Source organism: Dryobates pubescens, chromosome 33 (assembly GCF_014839835.1).
Source record: "Dryobates pubescens isolate bDryPub1 chromosome 33, bDryPub1.pri, whole genome shotgun sequence".
Lineage (NCBI taxonomy): Eukaryota > Metazoa > Chordata > Aves > Piciformes > Picidae > Dryobates > Dryobates pubescens.
In genome coordinates, this window is record NC_071644.1 from 5870784 (window position 1) to 5890830 (window position 20047).

At 45.3% G+C, this 20047-nt stretch overlaps 1 protein-coding gene across 4 annotated transcripts in view; it reads left to right on the forward strand.

Moving 5' to 3' along the window:
* RERE (arginine-glutamic acid dipeptide repeats) overlaps nucleotides 1–20047 on the forward strand; it is a 247943-nt gene that overhangs the window by 72405 nt on the left and 155491 nt on the right. For 3 of the 4 annotated variants that reach the window (XM_054175884.1, XM_054175886.1, XM_054175885.1), the window contains exon 3: nucleotides 17825–17895. The exons of the other annotated variant lie outside the window; for it this stretch is intronic. In XM_054175884.1, coding sequence (XP_054031859.1) covers nucleotides 17825–17895 — 71 coding nt within the window. The remainder of the gene's footprint in view (nucleotides 1–17824; nucleotides 17896–20047) is intronic. 4 annotated transcript variants of the gene reach the window in all.

The following is a 20047-nucleotide window of genomic DNA, read 5'->3' on the forward strand; positions in this document are numbered from 1 at the left end:
ACTTAGCTCCTCTTAGAAAAAGAGCCACCCTTTATTATTTGTGTTCTGTTTCCTTTCCCTCCCCTTCCTTCCCCGCTGCGTTAATTAGCTGTGTATGGTCTGGAATCCATCCCTGGGAGTTTGGAAGCTAAATTGGATAAAGCACTCGGCAGTTTGCTCCAGCTTTGAAACAAGGCCTGATCTGAGCTAGAGATTTGATAGGTGGCAAAGAGAGCGATCTCCCAACCTTTCTGACAAGTTTGTCTGGTGAAACACTGGAACAGGTTGCCCAAGGATGTGGTTGAGGCCCCATCCCTGGAGACATTCAAGATCAGACTCGATGTGGCCCTGGGCAGCCTGATCTAGTTGCAGATGTCACTGATGACTGCAGGGGGGTTGGACAAGATGACCTTTGAGGGTCCCTTCCAACCCAGCGCTATCTGCAATGAGCGTGGTGAAGCTGTGATTTCTTTGTAGAGCTCCTCTCCAGTCCTGTTTGTGAAACAAATCAGGTGACTCAAGATCTCATTATGCCATTGATTTCCCTCTCATTAATAGCTAGCTAATGCCTGCAGACAGCAGCTTAGCTGTTGGTCAAAACAGTGTCAATGTCAGCAAGTATCTGCAGTGCTTTGGGGAGCTTGCAGTGTGCTCTGCATGTCTTGGATCTGCCTTTTAATTACTGTTAAGTTCACATCAGCTTTTTGGGGTGTCAGGTGAAGTTTCAGGATCTAATCTGCAGCTGCTGCCAGCTTATTCCTCACAGAGAAATTGTACTTGAAAATGAGATTATTTAGCTAGCTGTGTTCCTCCTGTTTGAGTAAAAACTCCTGTGTTCATCTACACAGCACTTAAAAAGCATTGATTGCAGTTGTTTGTTCCACCACAAGGAATAGTTATGTTTGCCTTTACTGCTCGAAGCACTGGCTTAAGGGCCCTGCTAGTTCTCTATTACTTCTCTGTGCAACGCTCAGTGTGCTGTAGTAACACTGCTGGAGCAAAACAGAGATGGATTCAAACTGAAAACCATGGAAACTAATGAGGTAAAATCGTGTCTGGTTTTTCCATGAGGTGCTGTATATCTCAAGTATTAAAATCTCATTATATGAGCAGAGATGTAAATGTTTGAAATGCTCTTTCCAGTTGTAGCTGCTGTAAATGCTCACAAATGCTGGTGGGGCTGGGGGGCAGGGGGGGCATTACCAGCTGCAGATACAGATGGGCTGAAGTTCTGCTGGTTTGGGGGCAGTTCTTGTTCTTCCATGTGAAAGTTGCAGAGTCTGTTTCCACTTAGGTCTCCCAGTATTTGTCAGAATCACTTACCTGCTGAAATGCTTCAAATGCCATTTCAAACCATTCCAGCTAAGTGTTGTTTTTTTTTTCCTCTGGGTCTGGGCTTGTTGCTTGAGCAGTACCAATAGGGAGCCTGCAGAAGCATCAGCTCTGGCAATCTCATTTTGAGTGTCAGAGGATGAAAAATAATTGAGAATCTGTTAAGAGCAGCTGTTGTGTGGGCCCAGCAGTACAGTGTGATACACTGGCTTTATTGCAAAAAGACTTTGCTTAAAATTAAGCTGGAAAAATCACTTTGTGATCTCAATTTGTAGCCTGTGGAAGGATGGAGAAATGTTAGCACCTTTTTTTTTGTGTGTCTGTTGGTGCAGTGCTTGGGGTATGTCTGATGGAGCAGGACTTGGATTGGAGGGTATTTGCAGGACAGCAGGGATCAGGACTGTGCTTATCCTGAGTTTGTGCCTTTGCCAGCTAATTGGCAAAGGAGGGGAGAGAGTCCTTGCAAGTGTTGGTTGTGTGGGGACAGCTGAGGTTGTTTATGCTGTATTTTTCACAGGAGTCTCCATCCAGAATAGAAATCTTCTTTCTGTGCAGGCTGGTGAGGGCTTCAGTGGTCATGGCTTGTACCTTCTGCCTTGCCAGCAGTTCCAAGCTGAGGGAGGTTCTGTTGATAGGCTGAAATGCAAGGCACAGCCTCAGCCCCAGCATGGGTGAGAGTGTGGGAGAACAATCTTCTCTTAAGAGGTTGAGTGCTTCATCAAAGGTGTTTTGATGATGGTGGTTGCACAACAAGTGATAAGGGAACTGATTTCATGGGGAGCAGTTCCTCCTGAGTGGTGTTTGGCAGGGTTTGGGTAGGGAAAGGGTTTGAAAGCTTGCCTGGCTGCTCTCAGCTGAGCCTAGTGCTGGCCACAGGCAGCTTGCTTCATTGTTGGAGTGAGTCCAGAGGCGGGCCACAAAGGTGATCTAAGGGCTGGAGCACCTCTGCTGTGTTGACAGGCTGAGGGAAAAGACTTTAGAGCTGCCTTCCAATACCTGAAGGGATCCTACAGGAAGGCTGGAGAGGGACTTTTCACAAGGGTGTCTAGCAAAAGGACAAGGGGGAATGGTTTGAAGCTGAGGGAAGGTAGATTTAGACTGGATCTTAAGCGGAAGCTCTTCAATATGAGAGTGGTGACACTCTGGAATGGGCTGCCCCGGGAGGTGTTCCAAGACCAGGTTGGATGGGGCCTTGAGCAGCCAAGTCCAGTTGAGAGGTGTCCTTGCCCATGGCAGGGAGGTTGGAGGAGATGATCTTTAAGGTCCTTTCCAGCCTAAGCCATTCTCTGATTTTCTCTTTGCCATCTTGCTGCTCTGTTTGAATTGAAGGACCCCCCCCCCCCAGTACCCCACCCTTGAATTGAGGTGGTTCTATCTGATCTGGAGGAGATTATTGAATGAGCAAGGGAAGCCATAGAACTGGTGATAATTGAGATATTTTATCCCTGCTTTGTAATTTAAAAATCTTCTTCTTCTTCAATGTTCCATTTTATTGGAAGCAATTAGCATAAGAGACGTAGCCCAGCGCTGACACTCTTCTGTTCAGTTTGCTCTCTTTGTGCTTTTCTCCAATTTGCATCTGTCTCTTGTCTTGAGAACTGCAGAGAGCAATGAGAGCACACATTATTGGCAAGCTCAGTGCAGGGGCAGGAGCCTAGCTGAAACCTTGACTGATTGCACTGATTTTTCAGTTTTACTTGAAACTTCATTCTTGAACAGGAGTGAGATCTTGAGTCCTCATTTCCGCTGTGCAGTAGGGGCTAAAGCCATTTCAGCATCTCTTGCAGAAGAAAGTCTTTGCTTCTGTCCTTGGGTGCATGTAGGGAGATGTATTTGTAGCTAAGGGTGCAAATTACACAAAATTTAAGAGGGATTAAGAGTTGAAGTTAATGAGACTTGCAGAGCACGGATCAGAGAGCTGAAAATTCCAGGTGTGTGCAGAATGGATGGCTGAAGGGAAATCCATTCCATTCCTTTGATTCTTTCCCTTCAGTGCCCTTATCTGATGGGGGTGAATGCTAAAGGTCTGCATTCCCTGACTCTGAGCTCCTCAGTTAAAACCTCATTCTGTGTTCACCCCACTGCTGTACGGTCCTTAATCCAACACTTAATGCTATTTTTCTCTCTGTGCTGAGCTCAGCAGCTGAGTAATAGCAGATAAAATGTAAATAAATAATCAAGATAATTGGAATTTCTTCATATGCAAGGTTGCCCTTTACTGTTATTATACAAATACTGTTCTTATTAATTTGCATAGGTGTAACTAATGTATGCAGAGCTCTAACCCATGCACTGAAATGCACTGAGTAGAGCTTAGACACCACTCTGCAATTAATCTTCCCTACTTTGTTGGAAATCACACAGGCCTGTCCTAAAAGCTGCTGGCCCATTTCCCCATCTGTCTTCTGGGCTTCCACAACCCCTCTCCTATTTCCTTCCAAATCTCATCTGTGGGTTGCTTTTTCTTTTCTGTTTTTCCTCACAGTTCTTCCCTTGCATTTGTCAAAAGGAGTGAGAGGGTAACAAATCCATTTTTAATGCGCAGTGTCTGTTCAGATTTCCTCAGAGGCTTCTTCAGCAGAAGGTAATGATACTGTAAGGTAGTTGCATCAAGACTGAGCTGTTAGGGTGTGTGGTTTCCCCCCCTCCCCCCCTTCCTCTTAGATTCAGTTAAATCATTTAATGCTGAATCTCTTTCTGTTTTTAGTGCAGATTGATTCCCTTCTCCAGCAGGAGAGGGTTCGTTTCCCATACGGTTTGTACTCACGTGCAATATGGTTAACACATGGCTCCTAATTGGGTGCACTTGAAAACTGGTGGGCTTGTTTTGTACTCTGCTTTTTGCAGTTCCACTTTTTTGATTGTCAGGCTGTAAGCAAATTTGAATACTTTGATACTCTGCTGTGCAAACCAGACTTCAGAGCTCCATCTGTTGTTTGGGTTAGACAATTGGTCTCTGCATAGGATTTTCTGTGTAGGAGGTACTGAAGTGCTGTCAGTCAGACGGCTGGCAATGTATTGTACTGGACTTGAGTGGCCAAGGTGCTCCTGGAACAGCTGTCCTCAGTGCCATGCTCCTCCAAACACTTACTAGAGTGGCTTTTATAGGCCCTGCTTTTGGTGCTTGGTGAAGAGAATCACAGAATTGTCAGGCTTGGAAGGGTCCTCAAAGATCATCCAGTTCCACCCCTGCTGCCTTGGGCAGGGACACTTCATCAGGTTGCTCAGAGCCCCATCCAACCTGGCCTGAAAAACTTCAGGGATGGGACTTCTACCACCTCCCTGGGCAATTTGTCTGTCTGGAAGAGGGCAAACAGCACTGTCATACCTTTATTTCTGACAGTAACTCTCTGGCAGTAAGTGGCTAATCTGAAAAAAAAAAAAGATGAATAAGGTGGTGGTGATATTGCTCCAGAGAGTCTTTCCCTTCCTCTTTGTTCCAGAGGGCAACAATTTGCTTAAAGTCTTGAAAGGACCAGAGTTATGGAGGTGTTTCTCTGGTATATCTTCATCTTGTTCTTGAACGCGGAGCTTTTCTTTTCAGTATCCCGGGAGGAAGCTGATCTTATGGAGTAGATAGGTCAAGACTCCAGAGAAAGCACCTAGCAGAAATACCTGCATCACAATAATAGCTGCTTATGAGGATACTTTCAGTGCCCTGCTCCTCTTTATTCTCTGAACTCATGCTCACCTTTCTTGCTGGAGGAAGCTGTTCTCTTTCACCCTCAGTCTGCTCACCACGCCAGGGAGGGATATTACTGCATTAGAAGCACAGAGCTTAATGCTGGGGATATTGTTGCTGCTGAGCAGTGGTGTAATGTCATCACCGAGTGCTGGACTGGAAAAACTTTGTCAGATGAAAGTCTAAGTTGATCTGGAGTCTCAGGGAAACAGATGACTTGATGTCACCTGGAGATGAGGACAATATTGTTTGCTCTGCCTACGTAGAAACATTTAAAAGGATCTGTTGGAATTAAAAGGATTTATGAGGCTCTGTTTCTACAGTGACATCAGTAGCTACATAAACAACACATCAGCAAGAGGAATCAACATGAGGTAACACAAGGTGAAATGCTTCTGCGGGGAGAGTGGAGCATTAAAGGACTTGATAGTTTCTGAGCAAATTGCTTCAGAACAGCTTACATGACAGCCTCTTTGTTCTAGGTGTTAACATCTGTGTGAAGCTGGAAGAGGTACAGAGTGTCAGATACAGAAAGTGTGGTGTGATGTGGTGCAGGGAAAGAGGCAGAATTAGCTTTCTGTGGATCCTGGAACATCTGGCCTAGCACATGAAAAATAGGAATGTGTCTCTGCCACTTGGAGATGGTTTAGGCAGTCTCTGTTGGGAACAGCTATTGGACTTTCTTGCTTCCTTCCCTGCTTTTTAAAGGTATGGGAAATCACTGTCACTAGGATGAAAGTGAGCTATTGCTACTGGAAAATACAGCTGGAGCTGAGTGCTAACTTTTCTGGATTTATGGGCTGATGTCTCTTTAAAGTTTTGTTAGCTTTTTCTCTGAGTGCTGTGAAGGAGGCAGCACAAGCCCATAAGCTATTATCTGGACAGGCATCAGAGAAGGAAAGAGACTGAATTTGCAGGTGGGATGCACTGTTGTGAAATACTGCTGCTCGGTTGTCACCACATGTATCAAAGTGAGATCTTACACACTTTTCACTTGGATACCTTCTGCAGTTGCAGTGTGCGTGGCCATTTTTCAAAGGGAGCACTTCACAAGGTAGTTTGCAGTCTTCACTGGCTGGGATTTGAAGCCTGCAGGTGCTGGGTTATTGCACCATCACAATGAGAAAATGACAAAAGATGGTGGGGCATCCTTTGTGTGAATCTGTGAGCTTGACATCAAAGTGTCCTGTGGAGTGTGGCCAGCAGAGTTCCAATCACAGTGGAGCCGGAATTGTATTTACCTAAGATGTAGTCAGTCTGGAGATTTCTTCCCTCAAGCTTCCCAGTGGAGAAGAGCATGTTTTCTAACATGCTGCACTCCCTGTTTCCCTCTCCATTTGCAAGTCTGTTGCCATTGTGATACTAGATCATGGCAATAATCAGACACTCAGTGACAGACTTTCAGCTGCTGTAAATAAGAATAACCTCGGGAGCTGTGCTGCTTAATGGCTTTGTGAGAGTTCCCTTATTTTTCACACTTACCCTCTGTGTTTTCAACCTTTCTGCACATGAGAGTAATGGGGAGGGGAAACTCCTAACCATCTTTTTTTCCCAGAAGAAAAGATTATCTTTAAGGCTTTTGTTTAAATGGAAACAAATGCATTCTTTACCCATTCCTCCTTCAGTCCTTAAAAGAAGGGGAATAAAAAAAATTAGAGAAGAGGCCAGGATTAGTAGGTGAGTCTTAAAACGTGGCAGGAGGGTTAACAAAATGCATAAGCATCAGAGAAGGATTTTCTTTGAAGTCAATTGAAGTCTGTAGAGAACTGATTCCACATGCAGCTGAAACTTGTGCTGTGCTTGTTTTGTGCTACTGGCTTGAGCAGCATTTGTAATTAGCTTTTCCTCTCAACACGGGAGGTTTTTATGGCAAGGCTGGATTTTAGAGATCAGGTGAGTAGGTGAATAGTGAATGTGGATAATGAAGGCTCCACGACAGCATGCATGGACTATATGGCTGCATATAACTCATGTCCTGTACTGGTGCAGTTAGTGAAAGCAGCAAACATTATCCAAATTGGGGGAGGAAAGGACAGTGCATTTTCTGAGCTTCATATTTACTCTTAAATGTGGGAGGCGTCGCTCTGTGTATGGGCAGCTGCTGGTGCCTGCCAGATGGAGCCCTAAGTGCAGATCAAGGTTGATCTAGCAAATGGATTCCTCTGGCTTTGTTTGGCTTTTGTGTATAAATCATGGAGAGCAGCATGAAGGAGGTGAGTGTATCCCGAGGGGTGGGGGCTGGGAGTCTGGGCTGGGGGACAGTGCTGAGCCTGGGCTGCTAGTTTTGCACATTGCCTTTGTTTGTGCATGAAATTGTGATGGTCTTCTCATAACAGATGAGTTGTGCAAAGTGGAGCTGTAAAACTTAAGGTGTTCTCTCCAAGGTTATTTTTCTTTGTGAGCCATCCCTCTCTGTGCCATCCTAACAAAACAAAGGGCACTAACAAGAGGAGCTGCACAGCCAGGGCTGGTGAAGTATTGCTGAAGTAACACCATTATAGGAGCTCTACAGACAGGAGCTGGCTACAAAATGAGCTTCATAACAGGCTCTTGAGAAGCTTGTAATGCAAAACAGTGTCATAGAATAGAATCCTAAAGTAACACCTTCAGAGGCATTGCTTTGTTTTTCATGCTGGAGGAGTCTTTGGTCTGTTTCCCAAGGAATGAGTGACAGGACAAGAGGAAACAGCCTCAAGTTGCACCAGGAGAGGTTTGGGTTGGACATGAGGAACAATTTTTCCCCCCAAAGGGTTGTCAGGCCCTTGAACAGGCTGCCAGGGCAGTTGAGAAGCCCCTGTTCCTGGAGGCCTTTCAAAGCTGTGGGGAAAAGTGGCACTGAGGAGTGTAGTTTAGTAGTTAGCTGCCAGTGTTGGGTTAGTGGTTGCACTTGATCTTAAAAACATCTTCCAGCCTGAACAGTTCTGTGATTCCATGTACAGGTGTTTTAAGATAGAGCCCAACCCTTAACACCTTGTGAAGCTGGGGTGTTTTGGTGCTGTTGCAGGGTGAATGTGAAACTTTACATCAGCACCTGACTGAAAGTTGTTTTGTGGGGGTCACTGCAAGAGCTTTGGTGTAACTGCTGTAGGTAATTGTGGAACACAGGTATGAGCAGATTGGCAGACAGCAGTATCAGAATCATAGAATGGCTTGGTTTGAAAGGGACCTTAAAGGTCATCTAATTTCCAACCCCTTGCTGTGGGCAGGGACATCTCCCACTAGCCCAGGTTGCTCAAAGTCTCCTCCAGCCTGGGATTAAACACTTCTAGGGAGGAGGAGTAGCAGGGAATTATTTTTGCAGAGGATGTATCTAGAGGAAGTGTAACCTAGGCAAAAAGTCCTGCTCCATGGAGAATGCAGTGTGTGTCATTCTTGAACTTAGGTGAGTGGAAATTGTGAAATAAAAACAGTGGAAATACAAACTGTGGAAGAATTGGACTAAGAGGAAGGAATTCCTTGAAACAGGAGAGCTTGAGAGTGAGGTTTGTGGCTGCAGTAATTGCTCGTGGCCTGCCTTCAATTTCCTTCAGTTAAAATAGTTTGAACTTGTAGCATATGAGTTTGCAAGGCCCTCTTGCCTTTGCTCCGTGGAAGTTTCCATGTCTTTCATCAGCAATCAGATGAGGGGGAGGTTGATCAGTCACAGAGACAGCTGTGCACAGTGAACTGAATTCTCAGTTCATGTACTGGGGACAATGCTGTGGTTTCCCAGGTAGCAGAGCAGTTTACTTCGTGCCAGAAGCTTGCTTGAACTTCTACCCGGAGATTGTTCTGATAAACTGGGGGAAGGAGGGAGTGAAAATTCATCTGTCAGAATTTTGGTCCTGGCACTGAGCTTAGCTGCTTGGTTTTGGAATGCAGGTTATGTCAAAATACCTTCACGGGGGATGGAGGAGAAAGCTCAGAGGTGAGAGAGAGGTTTCTCTGCAGGTTTGGCCCTCAGTGCTGTGTGTAAGCAGGTTAAGAGTGTGGTAAAAGGAGAATGCTTTTGTTTGTTTGTTTCCAAGGGAATAGAAAATGAGAAAGGTTAAATGCAACTTCAGAATTGATAAAAATAACTTTTAGAGCAGAATTTATCTCCATTTTCATGTTCCTGCTTGATGGACCACACTGGTGTAAGGCATTTCTGCCTGTAAGTGGCTATCTTCTAACTCATTGCTGAATGTTATTTTTTCCCCTGTAATGTCATCATCTTGGGGCAGTTATTTGGTTTTCCTTTCATCCCAAGAAGATAGTTTTGTATGAAGAGTACCCAGTAAGCAGAGTGTGTGGTGCTCTAAGGATGCATCTGAAGTGAATTGAACTACAATGGAAAGATTTTTGCTTTGTTTCAGCACTGGCAGGAAGAGTGTGGCTCTGTAGAACAACAGAATTGTTTTGGTTGGGAAAGACCTCTGAGATCATTGAGTCCAACCTTCAGACTCGCAGCTTGTTGTGGGTTGGAAGGGAGCCTCAAAGGTCATCTTGTCCAAACCCCCTGCACTCAGCAGGGACACCTCCCACTAGAGCAGGCTGCCCAGGGCCACATCAAGTCTGATCTTGAGTAACTCCAGGGACAGTGCCTCAACCATGTCCCTGGGCAACCAGTATTTCACCACTGTCATGGTGCAGAACTTCCTCCTTATGTCCAACCTAAATCTGCCCTGCTCAAGTTTCAAACTGGTGCCCCTCATCCTGTTACCACAGGCCCTTCTAAATAGTCCCTCCCCAGCCTTCTTCTAGGTTCCCTTCAGATATTGAAATGCAACTCTGGGGTCTCCTTGGAGCCTTCTCTTCTCCAGGCTGAACATCCCCAATTCCTTCAGCCTGTCCTTGTAGGAGAGGTGCTTCAGCCCTCTCATCTCTGTGGCCTCCTCTGGATCCTCTTAGTCCATCCCATCTAGTATTTTTGTTGAAGTCCAGAATGTGTTGTGGATGCTCTTGCCAAAAGCAATCAAGGGATTGTAAGCAAGAAAGGATGAGAGAACTTTCTGTAAAATACATGAAAGCTGAGAGAGATTTAAACCTTCCATTTGTGGTGTTAGTTTAGGAAAGAAATACACCAAAAAGTAGATTCATAGTTACTTTCCTTTGGCTTGAGAAATGTCTGCTTGTATCTTTACTGTGGTGATTGTGTCTCCTTATACTTAGTAGTGAGGCAAGCCCATTTTTCTGTTCTCCCTGAGGTGGGCATTTCTTATTCAAGCAGCTGGCCAGCATACTGGCATCATCATTATGCTTTAAAATGGAGGAGGAAAAAACCCCAAAACAACAGACCAGTGTTGAAAGAGTAAATGGGTTTCTCCTGCAAGTTCATCATTGTAGTGGCTGCACTAATTTGTTTTGTGTAAGAGGTGTCCCAGAGCTATTTACTTACTGAAACAATAGGAAAATAGTTTTCAGTTCAGGAAGTCCATGCTGATTATTTTTCAAATCAGGTACTGCCTCAGTGCTGCAAGGTATTTGCAGGTAGGTGAATATCAGGTTAGCAGACCACAGGGAGGATGTCACATAAGCTTAGCTGACCTGAGTGTATTTGCATCACAGCAGGATCTGAGGCAGCAGACTGCAGTATTTGAACTACAGTGCTCTGCGAAAATCAGCCTCACTCAAGTGACACATTCAGTTTTCCCCTTCAGAAGATGTGTCCCTGTCCAGGGCTGTACCAATACCTTGTAAAATGGGTCACATTCTCTCCATTTGTTTAAAGGGGAAGGTGAAGTGATGGGCCAGTTACTAGGGGCATAGCAGTGGCTGTTATGCTTTTGTAGTTGAGGGCCACCCAAGTAAAGCCTGTCCTTGTGATGAGGTGTTGTGGTGTGCTGCACTTCAATTATCAAAAGAATAGCTAAGAGAGAGAAGCTGAGCAGCCATTTGGTGTTTGTGGTGGGCTTGGGAGTAGAAGAGCTTTCTCTTCCAAGTCCTCTTGGTGTGCTTGCTTTGCCTGCTAGAGCACAGAGCTGTAGTGATGCACAGACCAATAGAAGAAGTTCTTCAAGCTGTGCGAAGGAGGTCAGCTTCATGGGCCAACTATATGCTCTCATTTGAAGACATTGTGGGGATTAAGTTGATTTCAGGTAGACAATGACAATTCCTCCTGTTGTTTTCTTAAGGCTTGCTATTAATGGTTGCTTTGAAGGTCTCCCTGAAATTATCCACAGCCATTTCAAGTCTGTTGCAATTTACACATTAAGGTTCTTTTAAGGGAGGGGAAGGATATCTGAAGCAGTGAGGCCATGTAGCAATGTGATGTATTTGTGGTGCTGCTTGTCTGTTGTGGCTTCCATAGCACAGGTGAGGGTCCATGAAGAGCTTTTGACATGCATCCAGTTCAGGTTTGAGGGACAAGCTGGGAGAAGCGTTGGGAGCAAACACTGCACCTCCAGCAAAAGTTTGCTGTGACCTTAAAAGATCAGAAAAGTCTTCCCAGGTGCAGTGAAGCTTATCTGCTGCTGCAAAAAGAGCTCTTAGGCTAACTGGTTATTTAATTTAGTGGGCTGCACTCTTGGTGCCACCCCTCCTCCCTTTTCATGATTTTAATTGAAGAAGAATAGCATCACTGAGATGGGAGGATAGCCTAGCGTGGGTACCCTGAGCATCTACAATATCTCTGCTTCCAGGGGGGTGGTGTTTTTGGTAGCACACTTTCTGTAAGAGAAGTGTTTGCTTTGTAGCAGAGTGGTTAACAAACTGTGGCTGAATGCATCTGCAGGAAGAAGTGGAGAGCGTTGTGGACATGCATGAGGAGTGCAGAAAAATAATTGGTGTGGGAAAGGCTGTAGCTGGGTGCCTGAGCCACAGAACAGTTGCTTTTATGAAACTGGGAGCTGCAGACTACAATTAGCTGCCATTAATTTTGTTGAATAGAAATATGTTCCATTTATTGTACAATCAGGAGCCAGGCTTGAATGAGTTTAAATAGATGAAATCTAAATTATACTGACAGTCCATTAAACAGCAGCAAAACCCCTTGAAGAAAATGGCTTCACTATGATACCAGTTTATAATAAAATCATTTGCCAAATAAGAACTATAGTCCAGGCACTGGGAATACTCCTGTGAGTTTCAAATGAAGACAGTAAATTGGTTGAACCATTTATTGCAGAGCAGGGCTCTAGCCCATTGTTTTCTGACAAGGAGCCAGCAGTGTTGCTTGAAATCTGCTCAGCAGGAAGAGACACTAAAAGATCAGGCTGGCAATTTGTTTGTTGTCAGCCATATGGGGGGAAGAGAGGCGACTGTACAGCTCCCTACCTGTCAGTGGGAATATTTCTCTAGCTACAACCATGTGTTTGTGGTTCCCAGTGCATTTCCTCCCTGTGCTTCTGTGTTTGTTACTAAACCTTCGTGCCAAATGCATTGCTTTTTCCATGACTGACCTTTGTTTTCCAGGGTTTGGTCATTTTCCTCTGCTCGGAATGCAGGCAAATTCAGATTGCAGCATTTAGAGTTCACTCAGTGTTGCAAACATTTTTTCCTGATCCTTTGGAAGGTACCACTTGGCTATTAATGACCTGTAACTGCTAATATCCTGCTCTCCTGGTAGCATTTAACTGTTCTGGGGGTGGCAGTGAAGGATTGTGGCATTTAACTTTAAGTACCTAAGACACTGAAAGGAAGAGCCCTGCTGCTTGGGGCTCCCACTGGTTTTGGCTTGGGCACAGGGAGAACGGTTCAGAATTGCCTGATCATGCTGATTCTCTGGTTGGCATAGAGCACTAGGAGGACTAAATCTTTTAATTTCCAGCACTAGAATGGAGGAATTCAAATATCCTTCAGTTCTAGGATGTAGCTATCTTGTCATTATTTGCCTACCCCACAGCTTGGATTCAGGATGCGTGCATGCACACACAGTGTCTCCCTCCCAAGTCCTTATGTATATGACTCTGTCAAATCTATTAATTCTCTTTCAGAGAATTGAGCTGTAGCTCAATAAACAATTGGATTTATTTTTTTTTTGTTTCCTTTTAAATCTAGGATGAAACAAACCAGGCTGGTTCTGATGACACAAACCTGTTCTGCAGAGCTGGCCTGGACACTGTTTGTTTTCTGGTCTCTCTGATCTATCGTACAAATTTCTGCTGTGATGCAGCTCAGTCTGCAGCCTTAATGAGAGTGGTTGCTTTCTGTGTATTAAGTTAGGAGTGGTGGATGAGAACCAGGAGTGTGGAGGGATAAGTACAGCTGGAGTAGGGGTTTTAGCACGCTGATGGAATGGTTGAATATAGAACACCTGCTTCTCCTGATTCCTGAGCCTGATTGATCTGGTTAGTTGTGACAACGTTAGAGCTGATGCATGAGATACTGCAACCAGTTTGCCGTCGTAAAGAGGACGCAGAGCTGTTGGAGCAAGTCCAAAAGAGGGCCACAAAGGTGATCCAAGGGCTGGAGCACCTCTACTATGAGGACAGGCTGAGAGAGCTGGGGTTTTTCAGCCTGGAGAAGAGAGCACTCCTGGGGGACCTTAGAGCTGCCCTCCAGTACCTGGAGGGATCCTACAGGAAGGCCATAGAGGGCCTTTTCCTAAGGGTGTCTAGCAACAGGACAAGGGGCAATGGTTTGAAGCTGAGGGAGGGTAGGGTTAGACTGGATCTTAGGAAGATGATCTGCAGTACCAGGGTAGTGAGACTCTGGAATGGGGTGCCCAGAGAGGTGTTCAAGGGTGGGTTGGATGAGGCCTTGAGCAGCTGACTCTAGTTGAGAGGATTCCCTGCCCATGGTGGGGAGGTTGGAGTAGATGTCCCTTCCAACCTAAGCCGTTCTAGGGTTCTATGAACTGGGTGTCTGATGAGCTCCCTGAAGTTGTACCTAACTTGTAAAGTGGGTTTTTTTTGCACATCTGGCATTATTGGTGTTCATACCCTCTAGGTCTAACATAAGGCGTGCAGGCAGACAAGATGAGGGAAAGAATGTGTAATCCAGTAAGATACTGGGAAATGTGTCTGTGCTGGAAGTCTGCTTGCCAACAGCTATACCAAAGCCTGAGCTTGTGACTGTTGAAATACACTAGCAGGGCTTGTAGGCAGTTCCTTGATGATGGCTTTCAAGGAATATCTTTGCTGTGTAAGTGTGGTGCTGTGCAGGGAGCCTAAGGCTTTGTTTCTTGGATGATGCAAGTGTTGACTCATTGGGCAAAGCATAAAAAGCTTCCAGTAGTGAAGATGGTTACTCCATAAAGTGCAGCAGTTAAGGTGATAAAGGTTTGTGTGCTCAGAGGAGTGAGGTGGTTGGGTAGTGGTTGTGGGGTTGTTTTTTTGGTTTGTGGTTTTTTGTTTGTTTGCTTGCTTTACAAAAGGTCTTTAAGTCCATCTATTGAAGCTCTAATTTTCAAAGCAGCTTTTAGTGTGGGGAATATTAATGTAACCCTTCAGAACTAGGGCACATCTGGTGAATATCACAAGCCCAAAGGCATAATGACTCTGTACCATGTGTCGTAGAAATACTTCAGCTCCAGTGGGACGTTTTACACGAGATAGGGAAGTAAGCAAATGCACTCATGGCTGGGGTCAGGCACTGAATCCCATGAGCTGTGCAGGGAACCTGGGATTGCTTTACTCTGTTTTGCCATCGCAGGGCAAACGGCAGGAGGTGCAACCAAATCAGTGGATGTAGTACACTGAGGGTGAGGTAGTGACTTATCACAGTATCACACACAGTCCCAGAATGTTAGGGGTTGGAAGGGACCTTGAAAGCTCATCCAGTCCAACCCTCCTGCCAGAGCAGGATCACATAGAATAGGTCATGCAGGAATGCATCCAGGTAGGTTTTGAATGTCTCCCGAGGAGGAGACTCCACAGCCTCTCTGGGCAGCCTGCTCCAGGGGTCTCTCACCCTCACAGAGAAAAAGTTTTCCTTTCTGTTCATATGGAACCTCCTCTGCTCCAGCTTGCACCCACTGCCCCTTGTCATGTCATTGGGCATCACTGAGCAGAGCCTCACAGATTTACAGAATGGTTGGAAGGGAACTTCAAAGCTCATCTAGTCTAATCCCTTTGCAGTAAGCAAGGACATCCCCAACTAGATGAGGTTGCTCAGAACCACATCAAGCATGACTGAATGTCTCCAGGGATGGGGCCTCCACCACTTCCCTGAGCAACCTGTTCCAGTGTTCCTGTCTTAAGAAATTACCATCGAGGCCCTTACACAGCTTGGAGGAGTAGGCACAAAGTAGAATAGCTGAACTGCAGCTCTGGGCAGCTCTGAGTGACAGTGGATGCTTGGATACAGAGGGGCCCAAGCCATAGAGATGAGAGTTGTCTGACATTGTCTATGCAGAGGATCTTGGCAGTCATACAGAGCTGAAAATGTTCCAGAAGTATGTGCTCAGTGGAAAAGAAGGGTTCAGTAGCACACTGCAGTGTGCTAGGGGTAAGGAGGCACTACACTGTCTTTTTCATGAAGATAAGGACAAGGGACAATGGTTTGAACTTGAGGAGATTTAGATAGATGTTAAGAAGAAGTTGTGCACCATAAGGGTGGTGGAACACTGCAATAAGTTCCCCAGGGTGGTAACTGAGGCCCCATCCCTGAAGATATTCAAGGTCAGGTTTGACAAGGCTCTGAGCAACCTGATCTAGTGGAAGGATGTCCCTGTTGACTGCAGGGGGATTGAACTGGGTGGCCTTTGGAGGGGCCCTTCCAACCTAAACCATTCTATGATTGTATAACTGACAGTACACAGGTTTGTTGCATTAGAGGAATGCTATCTAGTTTTCCCTCTATTGCTTGGGTCCACACCAAAGCTCTTCTTCAAAACAATCCACTTGGGTTTTGGCTTTCTGGCAAGAGCAAAGAATTGCTCTTTCCGCTGAGTTTTGAGTGGCTGATGTGACTGCATCCCAGAATGCTAGCCATTTTCCCGTGGCTTTGCACCTGGGCTAACTTGTTTTCCTCTCTCTCCAGCCTCTATTGCTTTGGAGACATCTTAACTGGATGTCATCTTTGTTTTAAATCTTGGCAGGCAGCCAGCAGCGCCTTCCTTAAATGCAATATACCACTGAGTCCACGTGTTTGCTTTACCCAGAGTAGATGCCAGATTCTCTTTTGTGTCAGCCATTTCAGAGGCATGCTTGGCTGTTTACTCTGTGTGCTGTCTGATAACACTCTGAAAATGAGGCTTGCAAAATTGAGATATTAAGAGAAAGGGTGGGGGGGAAACAACCCCACAACATGTGGAAGTTGTAGTGTTTCCTCCAGCTGAAACGGTGTAGCCTTTCATACACATTCCCCAGTGAGTCCTGAAAAACTTCCTGCAAATGAGTGCTGGAACCTCCTGTAAATGGCTGATTCACCTGGGATCCTGAGCTGGTGCTTTGAGTGAGTGGAGAGCTGGCTAAATGGGATGATGAGCTGAGGAAGTCTGGCTGTTTGGAAAAGGAAAGCCGCTCTTGAGATAAATGGACGCAGTTCTTATTGATTCTGGAGAGATACTGGAGGCTGTTAGAGAAGAGTCTTGAATTGTTGTTTTCTTACTGAAAAAGAAAAACCTCCCAAGATTTGGAGCATTTTGCATCCTTGAAATTTCTGTTTGTCTTGAGACTCCTGGTGTGAGATGTTTGGGTTGTCACATGCTAGATAGTGAAAATACACAGAGGAAGACCTCAAACTGATGCTATTTCTGTAGCTGCCTGGGTAGCTTTGCTGTTCCATTTCCTTGTGAAACTTAAGGCTTTGAATTTTCTTTGTGTATAGAAAGAAATCCTTAAAAGGTGGGTGTCAGGGGGATGTCTCTCTTTGGTGGTTCTCAGTGACAGGACAAGGGGTAATGAGCACAAACTTCAACAGAAGAAGCTCTATCTAAGCATGAGGAGGAACTTCTTTACTCTGAGGGTGGTGGAGCACTGGAACAAGGTGCCCAGAGGGATGAAGTCGCCTTCTCTGGAATCAAAACCTGCCTGAATGCCTTCCTGTGCAGCCTTTTTTAGGTGACCCTTCTCTGGTAGGGGGTTTGGACAGGGTGATGTCCAGAGGCCCCTTCCAACCCCTGTCATTCTTAGTTTCTTTGATTCTTCTCAGCTGGAGACTCATCCACGGAGTAGCTTCCATTCCTGGTGTCTTCTGCCTTTTGAATTGCAGCTACCTATCTGAATGTAAAATGAGAGACACAGTGGCTGTCCTTTAAATACTTGTTTGGCTTTGTGAATAGAGTCTTTGCCTTCTAGCAAGCTGTGTGTGGATGTTCTGATTTCTGAGGTCATTATCATTAATCAGGCACTTTCCCATCCTGGCTGTAATTTTCTTTGGAGGCACCGCTTTTGTTGGGGCTATTGCCAAGACTGTTTTGAATCCCACAGACCTTCTCTTTACAGCAACCTTTTAGAGTCCAGTTGTCAAAAGCAAACAAACATAATTACTCAGCTTCTGTCATGTCAAATGTAATTTGAGAGAGCCCAGTCCTTCCCTGAGGTAAATCTAATTGAGTTTGCTGCGTTTGGGCTCGGATTGGTCGTCTCGGTTTTCTTCACGATTAGCAGAGCAAATATGTTAGTGTGAGGCTCTTAATAGCGAGCTAACCATCCAGGATTTGATTAGTTCCCTGCCTTACTGTGATCTGGTTCAGAGGTTGTGACCTGGTCATTGTGCTGAACCGAATTCAGGATGGTCCTAGACGAGTCCCTTTTTGTTTTCCCAGCCTAATGTCCAAGTTTCTGTGCAGTCGATTCCCTTCTTTATCATCACAAAGCATCTAGTTTCTATTTTGAGATCACACTCGGAGTAAATTATGCTATGCAAATGAAATGGTGGCTCTTTCTAAGCTTAAGCTGCTTTGTAATTTAGCCTGGGTTTAGGTTCTTTCTTGGAGGGGCAGGAGTGAATTGCCATGATTGTAAAAATCTTGTGTTTCTCCCCAAGATTGCGTATATATCGAGAGCCGCCGGCCGAACACCCCCTATTTCATCTGCAGCATTCAAGACTTCAAACTGGTAAGGAAAACTTTCACATCTCCCATTTTCCCCACCCCCCCTGCCCCATTCTCTAGTGAGGTGATGCTATTTCTTCATCTGGATCTCTTTCTGTAGCTCCTTGCTCCTGAGGAAATCTTTAGCTTCCAAAGCAGGAATCGTTTTGCTGTTGAAGCGGTGATCTGGGCTTGGTGTAGGCTTGGTTAACCGGCCTGGAGAGCTCGGGTTGTGGTCTGTGTAATGTTAAGGTTTTATAACCCACAGAAATATCAGCTTGGAGTGGCTGGGGGAAATTGTGGCTCAGTAAGTGAAGTTTTTCCGGGGAAGTTAAATTTGGCTGTGCCTTTACCTGTAGTTTTATATAGCACAGGGCTGTAAAGGGAGGCAGGAGGGCAGACTTGTGGTAGCCTGTCTCAGCAGATGGGTGGACAAATGAGGATGCAGAGACACTAAAGCAATGTGGCAGGTTTGATTTGGGGGGGAAATAAAAGGTTTAAGAATTCTTTAGTGCCTTTTTTTATTATTTCCAATTTTACAAAAGACAAGGCAGGGCTATGAGCAAGAACAAATGAGTTCAGTTGTGGTTTGCCTCTGTTTATCTGAATTTGTACATGTAAAAGGTTAAACATGTTCCTTCCCAGGGTGCTGTCACTGCACAGCCTCTGGCTGCTTGTGCAGCTGCTGCCTGCTTGACATAAAGGGCATCCATGCTTGTTTTGGATGCTGCTGTGGGTAGTGTGAGCAGGATATGTGGGTAAGTTAACTTATGGCTGATCGTCCTGCTGTTGTTGGTTAGTGGAAGTTCTGAAGAGGTGAGCTGCCCTTAGAAGGCACAGATCACCTGCTCTCTCTTGCTAGCAGACAAAATAAATTTCCCCCTCCCACCTCCAATCTTTTTTTATCCAAGCCTTCCATTTTAGTCCTTATAACTCAGTTTTGTGAGCCCACAGTGAAGGAGGCCATGTGGGCTTTTTTCAGCATGGATATCCATGGTAGACCCAGTTGGAGATGTCCCTGCTGACTGCAGGGGATTGGACAGGGGTGCCCTTTGGGGGCCCCTTCCAACCTGATGCTGTCTGTGAATCCATGAGTCTTGGCACCTGTAAGCGTGCAGGATCCTTCCCTCTCTCCCTTCTCTCCTGCTTTGTGGTATTTGAAAAGAGCTGTTGGATTGGTAGCAAAGAGGTTCTAGCAATGGGTTAAGGCACAGTTGTTCTCCTCTTGCACAGCAGCAGGTGCTTTTGTGTCTGACTGGAATGACAATGCGATCGTTGCCATTCTGGGCAATAAGTTCCTGCTGAGTTGCATTAATTGCTCAGGATATTAACAACAAAAGCTGAAGCTTCTGTTGTCAGCATCAGTCTTGTACAACACATTAAAGATGTTTGCAAAACTATGTGGGAAGTGTATTGCAGCAGGGTTTAATACCTCCAGAATTTATTTGGTTTAGTGGCTCCTCTTTTTTTCCCCCCCTGCTTTCAGCCTTCAAAGGATATGACATCAGGGTACTGGCAATTTTGCTGCTTTTCTCACATGGAAATTGTGTCATTGGGGTTTGTTTACTTTTTCCTTGCTCCAACTTCTTGAACTTCTCTGTTAGATATTTTTTTCCCCTCTCTCTTTTTTTCCCCACCCCCCTTCTTACTGACACCATGTATCAAAGGAACTTGTAAAACTGACACCGCCACCAACGCCTCAGTGCTGATTATGCTAGCAAAAACCGAATCCTCAGCGTGTTTGTCACTGCTGATTTTACTATTGCTGGGAAGGAAAGATGTGCAGTGGAAAAGACACTTGAGCTCTCTTCTGGTGTGAGATACCAACAGGAAAACAGCCTTGTTTTGCCTTCAGCTAAACATGTCAAGTGAAGCAGGGAAGTTCAAGTCAACAGCTTTGAAATGTTGCCTGCTAATTAAATACATTATCATGCTGGTTGTCATACACTAAAAGTTTTTGGCTGAGTGTTAGGAGTCTTACCCTGGGCTGCCCTATTGCTCTAGGTGCAGTTCAGAACACAGGAGCTGGTAGTGGGCTTTTGCTGATGAAAAACAAAGAATGTAAGCTTGCATTTAGGAAAATAAGATAGAGGAGGGAGTTAAAAGTGCCAGAGTAAATACTGCCTCATACACTTAGGGGTGACCCTGCAGGGTGAAAGGGATTGGGGGGCACTCTG